The sequence below is a fragment of the Peromyscus californicus genome, unplaced genomic scaffold, assembly GCF_007827085.1.
Source record: "Peromyscus californicus insignis strain IS unplaced genomic scaffold, ASM782708v3 Scaffold_5__1_contigs__length_169319896, whole genome shotgun sequence".
NCBI classification, from domain to species: domain Eukaryota; kingdom Metazoa; phylum Chordata; class Mammalia; order Rodentia; family Cricetidae; genus Peromyscus; species Peromyscus californicus.
Genome location: NW_026294573.1, coordinates 43,349,749 through 43,363,533, shown reverse-complemented (window position 1 = coordinate 43,363,533; position 13,785 = coordinate 43,349,749). Strand labels below are relative to the sequence as shown.

The 13,785-nt window shown below is 42.4% G+C and overlaps 1 protein-coding gene across 2 annotated transcripts in view; it reads right to left on the bottom strand.

The window, feature by feature from the left end:
• The window catches only part of Zyg11b (zyg-11 family member B, cell cycle regulator), a 59,804-nt gene that overhangs the window by 39,031 nt on the left and 6,988 nt on the right, over positions 1-13,785 (bottom strand). The window contains exons 2-3 of one of the 2 annotated variants that reach the window (XM_052715837.1): positions 9,382-9,547; positions 2,125-2,879 (exon numbers count right to left, since the gene is read on the bottom strand). In XM_052715837.1, coding sequence (XP_052571797.1) covers positions 2,125-2,879; positions 9,382-9,547 — 921 coding nt within the window. The remainder of the gene's footprint in view (positions 1-2,124; positions 2,880-9,381; positions 9,548-13,785) is intronic. The other variant, XM_052715838.1, reaches the window with a different exon arrangement.

Sequence of the window (13,785 nt, the reverse complement as noted above, 5' to 3'; positions counted from 1 at the left end):
AGCTCGAAACTATGGAATTTCTGTCCCAAGAGATCTGACAGCCTCCTCAGGCACACAAATGGTACATATACATCCAGGCAACTCATGTGTACACACAAATAAACTAAAATAAAAAGAACGTCTTTTGGGATAGGGGTATGGTGGCATACACCTTTAATCCCAGCACTCTAGAGATAAAGACAGAAAGAAGGATCACTGTGAATTCGAGGTCAGCCCCCTCCACATAGTGAGTTCCAGGCCAGACAGGGCTACACAGTGATGAATCTACAAACAAACAAAAACACAAGAAAAGAAAAAAAAAATTTTAAATTAGGTGTGGTGGCTCACGTCTGTAATCCCAGCACCAGGAATCTGAGGCAGGAGGACTATGGAGACACAAAAATAAGTAATGCTGGGCTGGAGAGATGGCTCAGAGGTTAAGAGCACTGGCTGTTCTTCCAGAGGTCCCAAGTTCAATTCCCAGCAACCACATGGTGGCTCTCAACCATCAATGATGAAATTTGGTGCCCTCTTCCGGCGTACAGGCATATTGTATATATAATAAATAAATCTTAAAAAAAAAAAAGTAATGCTTATGAAGTGCAATAAACACATCTCATATTCCTAGAAACACCTGCCCCATAGAAATACTGGGAAATTAGCCAGGCAGTGGTGGCGCACGCCTTCAATCCCAGCACTTGGGTGGCAGAGGCAGGTGGATCTTTGTGAGTTCGAGGCCAGCCTGGTCTACAGAGTGAGATCCAGGAAAGGCGCAAAGCTACACAGAGAAACCCTGTCTGGAAAAAAAAAATATACTGGGAAATTATAATGGCTGTTTCTTACATCCATTACTGTGGTCTTATAAACAGGCACATAAAGCTAAGCTAAGAACCAACCTAAACTCATCACAATACTGAGATAACCATTTCAGACAAGATGTTTATCAATTACACTAAATTGGATAAATCTTCTTTTTTTTTTTTTAAAAGACAATTTCTCTGTGTAGCCCTGACTGTCCTGATCACTCTGTAGACCAGACTAGCCTGGAACTCACAAAGATCCACCTGCCTCTGCCTCCTGAGTGCTAGACTAAAGGTGTGCGCCACCACTGACCAGATAAATTGGATAATTCTAATAAGAGACAGGCAATCTCAGCTCTCTTCATTCAACCTGTCTTATTTTTGAGCTGTCAAATCAGCAGTCAAAGAAACTTCAACCTTTGTACATATTTGAATAAAAAAAGTTCTAATGATCCTTTGTTTTGAGTCAGGTCCTTGCTATGTAGACTTGACTCACCTGATCCTTGCTATGTAGCCTAGGCTGGCCTCAAACCTTGCCTTGGTTTCCTATTCTACAATTATAAAAATAAAGTACCACGCCTCATTTTAAAAAATTTTTAAATTATTTACTTATTTATGTGTATGATTTTATCTGCATGTGTGCCTAATGCCTGTGAATGCCTGAAGACATCAGATCCTCTGGGACTAGTTACAGATGGTTGTGAGCTGCCATGTGGGTGAACTGGGGGTTGAACCCATGCCAGGTCCTCTGGAAGTATAGCCAGTGCTCTTAACTGCTGAGCCATCTCCAGACCAAATATTTTAAAACATCATCGTTATTGTTGCTGTTATCATTACTATTTTTTGAGACAGGGTCTCACTAAGTAGTCCTGGCTGGCCTAGAACTCTGTATGTAGACCAGACTTGCCTCAAACTATTATTTGAGACGGTTTCACTAAATAGTCCTGGCTGGCCAAGAACTCTGTATGTAGACCAGGCTGGCCTCAAATTCAGAAATCTGCCTGCCTCTGCCTCCAAAGTACTGGGATTAGAGCTAAGCACTCTACCCCATGAACTCCATCCCCATGCCCACTGGACTTTTGAGACAGGGTGTTACTATGTAGCCCTTGCTGCTTGAAACACACAGAAATCCACCTTCCTCTGCCTTCTTGAGTGCTTAGATTAAAAGCATTCACTATGCTTGGCCCCACTGAACTTTTATTTGGGACTATTACCCTAATGCCAGCCTTTCTACTATACAATGATTTTCCATGCCTTCTTTCATATATTAGACAGCTATCCTAACGAAGTCTTGTGGAACTAAAAAAATCGACCAGTCAGACAAAATACATTTTTAAGAGCTAACCTTCAAGTGTCCTTTGCCCGTAAGGAATTCGGAATAACCAGCATCTGTGGCCAGCAAACCTACAAACTGCATGCTGGGCCGCTGCTGTATAAAGGCTTCAACAGCTTTATCTGTCACATGCTTTCTCCCTGAAACATCCAGGGAGACAAGATTGGGCAAGATGTCCTTTTGCTCTAATAATCGAAGGGCTATGTCTGATGTAAACTGCTTATCATCTGAGATGTCAAGATGATTCAGATGTTTTAGTTCCCGAACAACATCCAGGATCTGGGTAGTAGTCATTTTTAAACATTTCAAATGGTGCATGGTGAGAGACTTGAGTCTGTCTTTGCAGGCCAGGAGGGCAGTGATATCTGTGATTGAGGTGTTAGAAATATCCAGGCTCTCCAGTCTAGGCAATGAAGCAACTTCAGCCAGATCTTCATTGTAAAAGAGCACATTAGTGATACTCAGAGCTCGAAGACCAGAAAGCCGGCTGAAACACCGCTCATAAGGATCCTCGAGGGACAGAGTTAATGAGTTTAGTACTAAGCACTGAAGATTTTGCTGGATCCACTTGTTACTGCCAAGGCCACTTATGATGTCTGTGATAGTGATGTCGGCATTCACACCCGTGGCATCAAGTTCTACTAACTTATGGTGGCAGAAGGCTTTCCGGAAAGCAACAGCGGAAATCTTTGCTTTTCGAATGCAAGCACGCTTTAGCCGCATCTGGTTACCCCTGAAAATTCCCACAGTTCCATCATTCAGCAGACCTGGGGAAAAATAAGCAGTATTTTAACTTCAAAACAAAAACAAAAACAAGAACAAACAAACAAAAAAACAGTCAAAGAATAGCAAATATTTCCATCTTAGTTTAAATTTCTTTTCTTTTTCTTTTTCTTTTCTAAAGATTTATTTATTTATTTATTATACATAGTGTTCTGTCTGTATGTGTCCTTGCAGGCCAGAAGAGGGCACCAGATCTCATTACAGGTGGTTGTGAGCCACCATGTGATTGCTGGGAATTGAACTCAGGACCTCTGGAAGAGCAGTCAGTGTTCTTAACCACTGAGCCATCTCTCCAGCCCTTATTTTAAATTTCTAACATACATGCTGCTGCATTTCACTTGATACAATTCTCTGAGATGATGATATTATTACTTAGACTGAGACTCAAAAGGGGACTTTCCAAGATTATGGAGTTGGTACAGACAGAGATTCACCAGCACTCGGCTGTCTTCACCCAACCAAGTGGATATACACAGCAAGAGATACACAAGCAGCTGCGCTTCCCAGCACTTCCTTACAACAGACAGGACCACATGCCAGACACAGTCAAGGGGCTGTGGCTTAAGCACCTGAGAGTCAATTGTGATTCCCCATGCTCTCTTCTCCTTTCGAGACAAAGGAGAAGGCTTCACATTCTAGAGATGTAGTATTCTGAGGACTGAGTCTCTATCAATCTGGATACTAAAGTGACCAAGGAAGAGAATCTTCAGTGGACCTTGCAGAGTTTATGTATGAATAAGGTTTAAACTTTATACTAATATATTGATACCAATATATTTCTAGAGTATCTTTTAAGTTCACAATACATTATTACATATACAAACATACACACAATATATTTAGTAGACATAATAGCTAGATTTCATTTTTAAACCATTAGCCAGAATTGGCTGTGATGGTACACACCTTTTATTCCTGCACTCAGGAGGCAGAGGCAGGCAGATCTCTGAGTTCAAGGCTAGCCTGATTTACACAGTCAGCACTACATAGAGACCCTGCCTCAAAACAAACAAACAAAAAAACCTACTAGCCAGATTTGAAATCTTTTTATTTTGGTTTAGTTTTTTGTTGTTGTTGTTGTTGTTTTGTAGACAGGTTTTTCTGTTTAACAGCCCTGGCTGTCTTGGAACTTGATTTGTAGACCAAGCTGCCCTCAAACTCACAGAGACTGCCTGTTCCTGCTTCTCCAGTGCTGGGATTAAAGGTGTGTGCCACCACACCCTGTTTGGCTTTGTTTTTCAATTTTTAAAAATTGTATGTATTTATTCATGTGTGTGCACGTCTGCTCAAGGCACGGCAGGAGTGTGGACGTCAGAGGACAACTGTGTGGAGTTAGTTCTTTCCTTCTATGTGGATCTCCAGACTAGAACAGAACTCAGGTCTCAGGCTTGGCAGTAATGCTATTTATCCAGTGAGCCACATTACCTGCCTCTGGTGTTGTGTTTGTTTTTAAGACATGGTCTCACCCTGCATCTCTGACTGGCCTCAAACTTGTAGCCAGTGCTTGAAATCTTACTGAAAAGACATAACATCTGGGCATGGTAGTACACACTTGTGATCCCCGCACTGGAGAGACTGAGGCAAGGACATCACTGTGAGTTCACTACTTAGTTAAACCCTCTGCCTCAAACTCACACAGAGACACTAAAAGGAGAATAAGGTTTTTCCCTAAAGAAAGAGGGAAAAACAAACAAACCAAGAAATTATAGGGCAAATGTGAATAAAACGAGTAGAGTAAAAGCCTCTTAGAAATGATCTATCATGCTGGGCAGTGGTGGCACACGGCTTTAATCCCTGCACTTGAGAGACAGAGGCAGTCGGATCTCTGAGTTTGAGGCCAGCCTGGTCTAAGAGAGAGTTTCAGGACAGCCAGGGCTACACAGAGAAACCCTGCCTCAAAAACAAAAAACAAAAAAAGGAAAGGATCTACCAGACAATAGTGCTACAAGAATATGACACTTTGGAGCCTTACCTCAAAATATTACATACCAAACAATACCTACTAAGAAAGAACATAACAGCCATACCTATAAAATGTACTCTAAGAACAGTCTGTGGCTGTAAGCATTTGGGGCAAGATAAATACATACTATGGGGTTAAAAGAAGAATTTTTATGGTCATATCAGCTAGTCCATACTAATGATGCCATTCAAGCTGCCAGATAGCCATTATCAAATCAGAACCAAGGCATTTTTGTCTGAGAGCTGTTGCTAAGGGGTAGAGAGCACTTTACCCAGCATGTTCAAAGCTTAATTATTGTTAGACATTTAAAAGTCTGCCGGGCGGTGGTGGTGCACGCCTTTAATCCCAGCACTCCGGAGGCAGAGGCAGGCGGATCTCTGTGAGTTCGAGGCCAGCCTGGTCTACAGCGCGAGATCCAGGAAAGGCGCAAAGCTACACAGAGAAACCCTGTCTCGAAAAAAACCAAAAAAAAAAAAAAAAAAAAAAAAGTCTTCATGTGCTACACAGAGAAACCCTGTCTGGAAAAACTAAAAAAGTCTTCATGAAACTTGTTATGTTGAACAAAAACTGAGTCAAGAGAGCACAGGGAATAGCTCAGCAAAAAACACTGGATACCAAGAATTGCAGTAACGCAGCCCCCCCCCCCTTTTTTTTAAGCTAATGTTCTACCACTAAACAGCAACCTAGTCCCTTGTACATTGGCTTTTATTGGAGTGACATATAAGGCCTTTTTCGGGGTTTTGAGCAGAACAGCCATAGGGTTCATGTGTATTTTTAACTGTATGTATGTATGTGCATGTGTGCATGTGTGTGTGTGTGTGTGCATACCTGTGCGATGGCATGTGTCTGATGTATACTTTTGAAGGTCTGATGTATTGTCTTTTTTTTTTTTTTTTTTTTTGGTTTCTCAAGACAGGGTTTCTCTGTGTAGCTTTGTGCCTTTCCTGGAACTCACTCTGTAGCCCAGGCTGGCCTCGAACTCCCAGAGATCTGCCTGCCTCTGCCTCCCGAGTGCTGGGATTAAAGGCATGCGCCTCCACCACCGCCCAGCAGCCCTTTCTTAACAATGCACCTTGCAACCTGCTGGCAACCTGGGAACCCTCCACACACCTGCACTGAACTACATATACACCTGCTTTAACAATGAAAACTAGTTACTCTTCTTAGCAATCCCGAGATATCACCTGTTTCTATTCAAATGTTGTGAAATGTATCAGGTATCTGGGCCAATTCAGCCTGGACAGGTTGTAGGTATATAACCATCAGGGCAAATTGTGTACTAGCCGGGTGGTGGTGGCACACATCTTTAATCCCAGCACTCGGAAGGCAGAGGCAGGCGGATCTCTGTGAGTTCGAGGCCGGCCTGGGCTACAGAGTGAGTTCCAGGAAAGGCACAAAGCTACACAGAGAAACCCTGTCTCAAAAAAAATTGTGTACTCTGAGACCTTTGTTGTTGTTGTTTGTTTGTTTTTTGAGACAGGGCTTCCCTCTGTTACCACTCCAGCTGTCCCGTATCTCTGCAGACCAGGCTAGCCTCGAACTCACAGAGATCACTCTACCTCTACCCCCTGAATGCTGGGATCAAAGGTGTGTGCCACCACTGCTGGGCACTCTGAGAGTTCTTTTAGAGAGAATCCCCCATTTACTATTTTATGCTTAGGCATAATTGGGCATACATATGATTTATATCAGTTGCATCATGGTAAGGGATGTGTAGTAGAGAAAAGGCAGTACAACCCAAACCTGTCAATCAAACAGAGAACCACCCTCACTAACATCTCCTATAAGCAGCTCCTCCTTCCACGAAACTCCATAAAATAAAGCCCCAAACAATAACCAATACCTTTCAGTACTCTCCCACTCAGGTGGTCCTGTCTCTCTTGGTAGTATATCCAAAACCTGAACTTTTGTTTTGTTATAATGAATCTTACTGATTTACTTTTTGTGTGTATATCTTTTCCAAGTTATGTGGACGAGGTACCACAAATTGGGGGAAAAAAATGCTAGGGCTAGAAAGACGGCTCAGTGGATTAAGAGCACTTGCTCTTGCAGAGGACCTGGGTTCAATAACCAAGCACCCACATGATGGCTCACAACTATCTGTAACTCCAGATTCAGGGAAGTCAACATCCTCCTCTGGTCTCTGTAGGTGACCAGGCATGTAAGTGATGTACAGCAACAGCAAAGCTGGGTGGTGGTGGCACATGCCTTTAATCCCAGCACTTGGGAGGCAGAGGCAGGCAGTTCAAGGCCAGCCTGGTCTACCGAGTGAGTGCCAGGACAGCCAGGGCTACACAGAGAAACCCTGTCTCCAAAACCCAAAAACCAAAAACAAACAAATTTTAAAAACCAGCAATAGGAAAGAAACTAATATAACACAAAATTGAATTTTTTTTTTGAGATAGGTTTTCATGTAGTCCAGACTGAACTCAAACTCACTCTGTAGCTAAGGATGACCTTGAACTCCTGATTCTCTTGCCCCAGTGTCCGAAGTGTTGGTATTATAGGCACGTGCCAATATACATAGCGTTTATTTTATTTTATTTTTTGGATGTGTATGCATACCACATTGCACATGTGGAGTTCAGAAGACAACCTGTAGAATTCAAGTTTTTCCTTTCAGCACATGGATCTGTGGGACTGAACTAGGTCATCAGGCAGCAGGAACCTTTGCCCACTACGCTATCTCACGGGCCCATCACACCTGGCTTTTTAAAATGAATTTTTAGACTGAACATGCTAAACATGATCACTGAGAAATGCTGGTATTACATAATCTCTTAAATTGTTGCACAGCACTGTGAGTGATTTACTTTTTGGTTTTTTTTTTTTTTTTTTGAGACAGGGTTTCTCTGTGTAGCTTTGCTCCTTTCCTGGAACTCACAGAGATCTGCCTGCCTCTGCCTCCCGAGTGCTGGGATTAAAGGCGTGCGCAACCACCGCCCAGCAAGTGACTTACTTTTAATAGCTATAGTACTTATTGATAGTTATTCTAGTTCCTGGGTCAGAATGAAATCAGCAATTCAGTGAAAACAAACAAATATAGAGATACTTCTTTTCTAAATTATACCAAATAACTCAATTGTAGCTCCATTTTCCTTATTCTTCTTTGGAACGCGTAATTTGCATGCACACCTAACAATATTTTTCTTTTTTTCCTCTTACATTTAATATGGGTGGGGGTGGGAGAAAACACGCGGAGGCCAGAGGAGGTTTTCAAGTGTCCTCCTCTGTTGTTCTTAGTCCTCTTCCTTTGAGACAGGGTCTCTTACTGAACCTGGAGCTAATGGTTCTTCTAGTTATCTATTTTTAGTCAGGGTGGCAACAGTGATCTTCTTGTCTTCATCCCTTACCAACACCGGTGTAGCCACACCTAGCTTCTCACCTGAACCTAGGGATCCTAACTAAGTCGTTATGTTGAAGTACTTTACCCACTGAGACACTTCCAGCATCCCAATTCATTCTCTCTCTCTCTCTCTCTCTCTCTCTCTCTCTGTCTCTGTCTCTCTCTCTCTCTCTCTCTCTCTCTCTCACACACACACACACACACACACACACACACACACACACACACACACACACACACGAGGCAGAGGCAGGCGGATCTCTCGAGTTGGAGGCCAGCTTGGTCTACAGAGTGAGTTCCAGGACAGCCAGGGCTACACAGAGAAACCCTGTCTCAAAACAACAACAGAAAAGAGTCAAGAGCAGAAAGCAGTTTTTTCATAATCGTATGATTTTCCCACTGTCAAGAGAAGACGTAAAGTATTTCTATACCTGTTGACTTCTACATAGAAATACTGTAGTTAGAGAAGTTCCTTGTGTTGTAAGAATCACTTTTAGGTCTTGGAGAGATGGCTAATGGTTAAGAGCATTTACTATTCCTATAGAGGGCCAGTGTTCAGATCCCAGCATCCACATAATGGTTCACAACCATCCCTAACTCCAGTTCCAAGGGACCTGACACCCTCTTCTGATCTCCATGGGCACCAGGAATGCACATGATACATATACATACATGCAGGCAAAACACTCATTCAGATAAAATAAATAAAGCAAAATGTGTGTGTGTGTGTGTGTGTTTGCGTGTGTCTACTTTAAAGAACTGCTTCTTTTTGGGGGGCACGGGGGAGGGGATGCATTTCAAGACAGGGTTTCTCTGTGTAGTTTTGGTGCCTGTCCTGGAACTCACTCTGTAGACCAGGCTGATCTCGAACTCACAGAGATCCGCCTGGCTCTGCCTCCCGAGTGCTGGGATTAAAGGCATGTGCCACCGCCATCCAGCAAGAATTGCTTCTTAAATCAAAAAAGAAAAATGGTTTGCCTAAATTGGAAAGGAAAAAAAAAATTATTAAATCTGAGGCAAAAACAGGAATTCCTTTTCCTAGAAACAGGTTCATCTGACTTTTTCTACTACGTCGACTATTTCTAAGAAAATAATTAAATGGGCCATAGCAGTACTTTAAAATCCAATGCCAATTTTAACAGCACACAATTTGTCTCTTCCATCTTTCATCATTTACCATGAACTGCCATGGTCTGAAGCAGTCGATCAGCCACCTCCTGTGGAAATACTCCAGGTTCCTGAAGACACAATGTTCCATCTTGTCGTGCTGAACAGAACTTCTCAAGGTTAGTGGTCAGGAAACTCAAGCAGATGTCAAGTAAGGAATAGGGAGATGCTTCCTCCTTGGAACACAGGAAGGAACATAAAGGGAATACACACACAAAAATGAACAAATTAGTTTCCAGAAGAGCAGAGAATCACTTATTTTCTCATTCAGTAACTACTGCCTATGAGACAGACAACGAATACAGTGACAGCACCAGATGCCATGTTAGGCAGTGGGATACAGTCTGTAATGTGCATCTCAGAAGCAAGAGAACAGAAGTCCTGAAACAAATCTCCACACAGTCCCTTAAGTAGTACAAGGGAGGACACACCGGGGACTGTGTAAACACACAGCAGGTTCTAAGTCAAAAGCAGATAGGGAAGGCCTCAGAGGAAGAGCAGACTAGTCTTCCTAAGTTATCACTTGATACCCTAAAGACAGCTATTCTTTTTTCTTTTTCTTTTCAGACAGTTTCACACTTACCTCTAGCCGGACTGGAACTCAATACATAGACCAGGCTGGCCTGGAAATCACAGAGATCCACCTGCTCCTTCCTCTGGAGTACTAAGATTAAAGGTGAGCACCACCAGTGCAGCCACAAAGACGAAATTCTTCAACTGTGACTTTCCTATCTGAATCCTTCTGTGTGGCTAGTCTTATGTCCACGTAACACACACACTAGAGTTATCTGAATGGACAGAGCCTTAGTAGAGAGACATAGATGGAAAAGGTTTATTTATCTCTCAATTCCAAATTCAGTACATCACACAAGGTCAATCAAGGTGTCAGGAGCTTAAAACAACTGCTCATATCTCATTACATTCAAGAGCAGAGAGATGAATCATATATATTTGGTGCTAAGCTACCCTTCTCTACTCTTACACAGCCCAGGCCCCAAAGCCAGAGAACTGTGCCACCCACTTTCAGATTGAGTCTTCCCACATCTACTAAGGCAACCAAGATAGTCCCCCAAAGAAAGCCCACAGGCCAACCTGATGCAGACAATCTGTCCCTGAAATTCTTCCCAGGTGATTTTAGATTGTGTCAAGCTGACAATCAAATTAACCATCACATCTCCCTTCTCCATCAAATAAGTATTTTTATAGTCTTCCCTTTCACTGGGAGTGTGGGTCCTTTAGAGTTTCTGGCTTTATTTAGTCTCAGTGTTAATTCTTTTTTTTTTTTTTTTTTTTTTTGGTTTTTCGAGACAGGGTTTCTCTGTGTAGCTTTGCGCCTTTCCTGGATCTCGCGCTGTAGACCAGGCTGGCCTCGAACTCACAGAGATCCGCCTGGCTCTGCCTCCCGAGTGCTGGGATTAAAGGCGTGCGCCACCACCGCCCGGCTTAATTCTTATGAATCAAGTTTAAGTTCAAGATCTACTTCAAAGGTTCCAGCATCAAAAGACAATAACGAAGCCGGGCGGTGGTGGCGCACGCCTTTAATCCCAGCACTCGGGAGGCAGAGCCAGGCGGATCTCTATGAGTTCGAGGCCAGCCTGGGCTATCAAGTGAGTTCCAGGAAAAGGCGCAAAGCTACACAGAGAAACCCTGTCTCGAAAAAAACCAAAAAAAAAAAAAAAAAAAAAAAAAAAAAAAAAAAAAAGACAATAACGAATAAGTAAAACTTGAAAAATGAAGTCTCAGGCTAGAGGGACGATGGCTCAGCAGTGAAGCCCTGGCTTCTGCTGCAGAGGACCCAGGTTCCTTTCCTAGCACCCACAGCATGGCCCACATCCTGCAACTTCTAGGGGATGCAGGGCCCCCTTCTGACCTCCGTGGACACGAGGCATACATGTAGACAAAACACACACATAAAAAGAAACATTAAGGGGCTGGAGGGATGGCCTAGAGGTTAAGAGCACTGGTTGCTCTTCCAGAGGTCCTGAGTTCAATTCCCAGCGCCCACATGGAGGCTCACAACCATCTGTAGTGAGATCTGGCGCCCTCTTCCTGCAGGCATACATGCAGGCAGAATACTGTATACATAATAAATAAATAAATCTTAAAAAAAAAAAAAAAAAAAAAAAAAAGAAACATTAAAAAAATCCTCAGAAAGTAAATAAGCCAGGCATGGTGGCACACGCCCTTGATCCCAGCCTGCATTTCATTTTTAAAAACAAACTAGCCTGGAACTCTACGCAGCCCAAGTTGGTGTCAAACTATCTTCCTCCATCAGTTTCCCGAGCCCTAAGATTGATTATAGGTGGATAATCTATAATCTGGCTATGAAATGCATTTTTACTAATATCTTTTTGAAGGATTGAGTAATATATTGGATTTTAATCCAGTTGTCTGGATTAAAACACCATTTACAAAACTATGTAAACTTATAAGGTAAAGGACGTAGTCTTCCTGTACTTCAGTCTATGATCTAAAAAAATGCAGATAACAGGACCTACCTCATGGAACTGCTGTCAAAAATAACTACACTCTAAATGCAGAACTCTTGAAGTAGTGCCCAGCATGTACTAACTGCTGAGTTAGTGCTTATTATAGAATGTAAGTTCCACCAGGAAAAAAATGTTTTGTTCACTGATACAGTCATAAGCCTAAAATAACACCTACTACATCATAACAACAAACGTGGATTAAACAGCGAATCGTCAAGCACAAATTCACTGTTAGGTGTCCTTCACTCCTAGAGAAAGAGATGACATACCCAGAGATATTAAGTTACAAGTTAGAAGCACACACATACCCATTTTGACTTCCTACCACCATACTTCATGAGAAAGCACCTACTGGTTTATGGATTTTTGTTTCTTTTGCAGTGTCAGGGGTTGTACAAGTACAGCGTCACTGAGCTACAGCCGCCCCCCTCATTATTTTCTACCAATAATTCCACCAAGTCAGATTTCTAGAAGCATCTGAGACTATCAAATCTTCCACTCTACCCCTTTCTGACAACATCTTACAAATGACGAAGTCAATAGTCTCAAGGACACAGGTGATATCCTCGAGAATACAGATATCAGGGGCTGAAGAGATGGTTCCTCAGTTAAGAGCACTGGCTGCTCTTCCAAGGGACCCAGGTTCAATTCCTAGCATCCACATGGCAGTTCACACCTGTCTGTAACGCCAGTTCTGGGAATCCGACACCCTCACATAGACATGCACATTTTAAAAAAGAATGCAGATGTTATGAACAACTGGACTATGGGTTTATGCTTGTGTTTTGTGCTAGGGCTCAACCCCAAGGTCTTTTGCTTGCTTGTTTTTGAGATAGAGTCTCACACCCCAGGCTGGAGGAGAATTCAAAGAGAGCCCTGCCTCTGCCTGTCTGAGTGCTGGGATTAAAGGCATGTGCCACCATAACTGGCTCACACCCAGGGTCTTGTCTATGCTACTCAAGTGCTCTACTGCTAAGCTATATCCTGAGCTGCTTTACTAAAAGAAATCACTACTCTTCAGAAACTCCTAGATTAAACATTTAAAAGCAGATAAAGCAAGTTTTCTGCATGCATCACTTAAAAACCTAGCCAATATGGCAAGTAGCTATGTGCTAAAGAGCAAGGAGGTAGAGTTCTAGCTAAAAAAGATCAAGGTCTCAAATGGTAATCAATCCCTCCCTGCCTCCTCCTTAGCTCATGTAATAAAGCTATTCTAAGAAACAAAAATTCAGGTCAGTAATCACTGAGCACTTATGGATTATACTGATGAGCAACACAGAGATATCTTAGCATTATTTCCCTTTTGGCCGAAAGCTTGAGTTTTGAAATACAATATAGTTCACAGATACAGGTTTAATAATGTAAAGAGCAGTTATGGGCTTAGAGTCTCCTGGTTTTGCTACTTAATAGCTATGTGGTCTAAGGAAAAGCAATTAATTTCTCAGTTTCCTTATCTGAAAAAGTGAAGCTACCTCTATCCTAACTATCTCATATGGTATTAGTACCGAGTAGATGGGATTTGTGTGAAAACCAGATATAAAATACTAAAGTAAGAGAGGCATGATGGCACACACCTGTAATCCTAGCAATGGCAAGGTCAGACAGAAAGATTGAAAATTCAAGGCCACCCTGGGCAATACAGCAGGTTCAAAGCCATCTAAAGCTACATAGTGAGTGTAAGTCTCAAAATCACCCAACCACCATGGTCTATGTAGCACCATGGTGCTACATAGGCCCTGGATTCAATTCTGAGCACCGCAAATAAAATAAAATAAAATAAAATAAAATGCTACAATATTTGAGCTGAGGATAGAGCTCAGTGGTAAAGCATTTGTCTAGCATTCACAAGGTCCTGGGTTTGATCCTCAGCATTGCAAAAATCCAGCCAAACAACCTAGACCCTTAAGTTATTAGCAAATATAAAC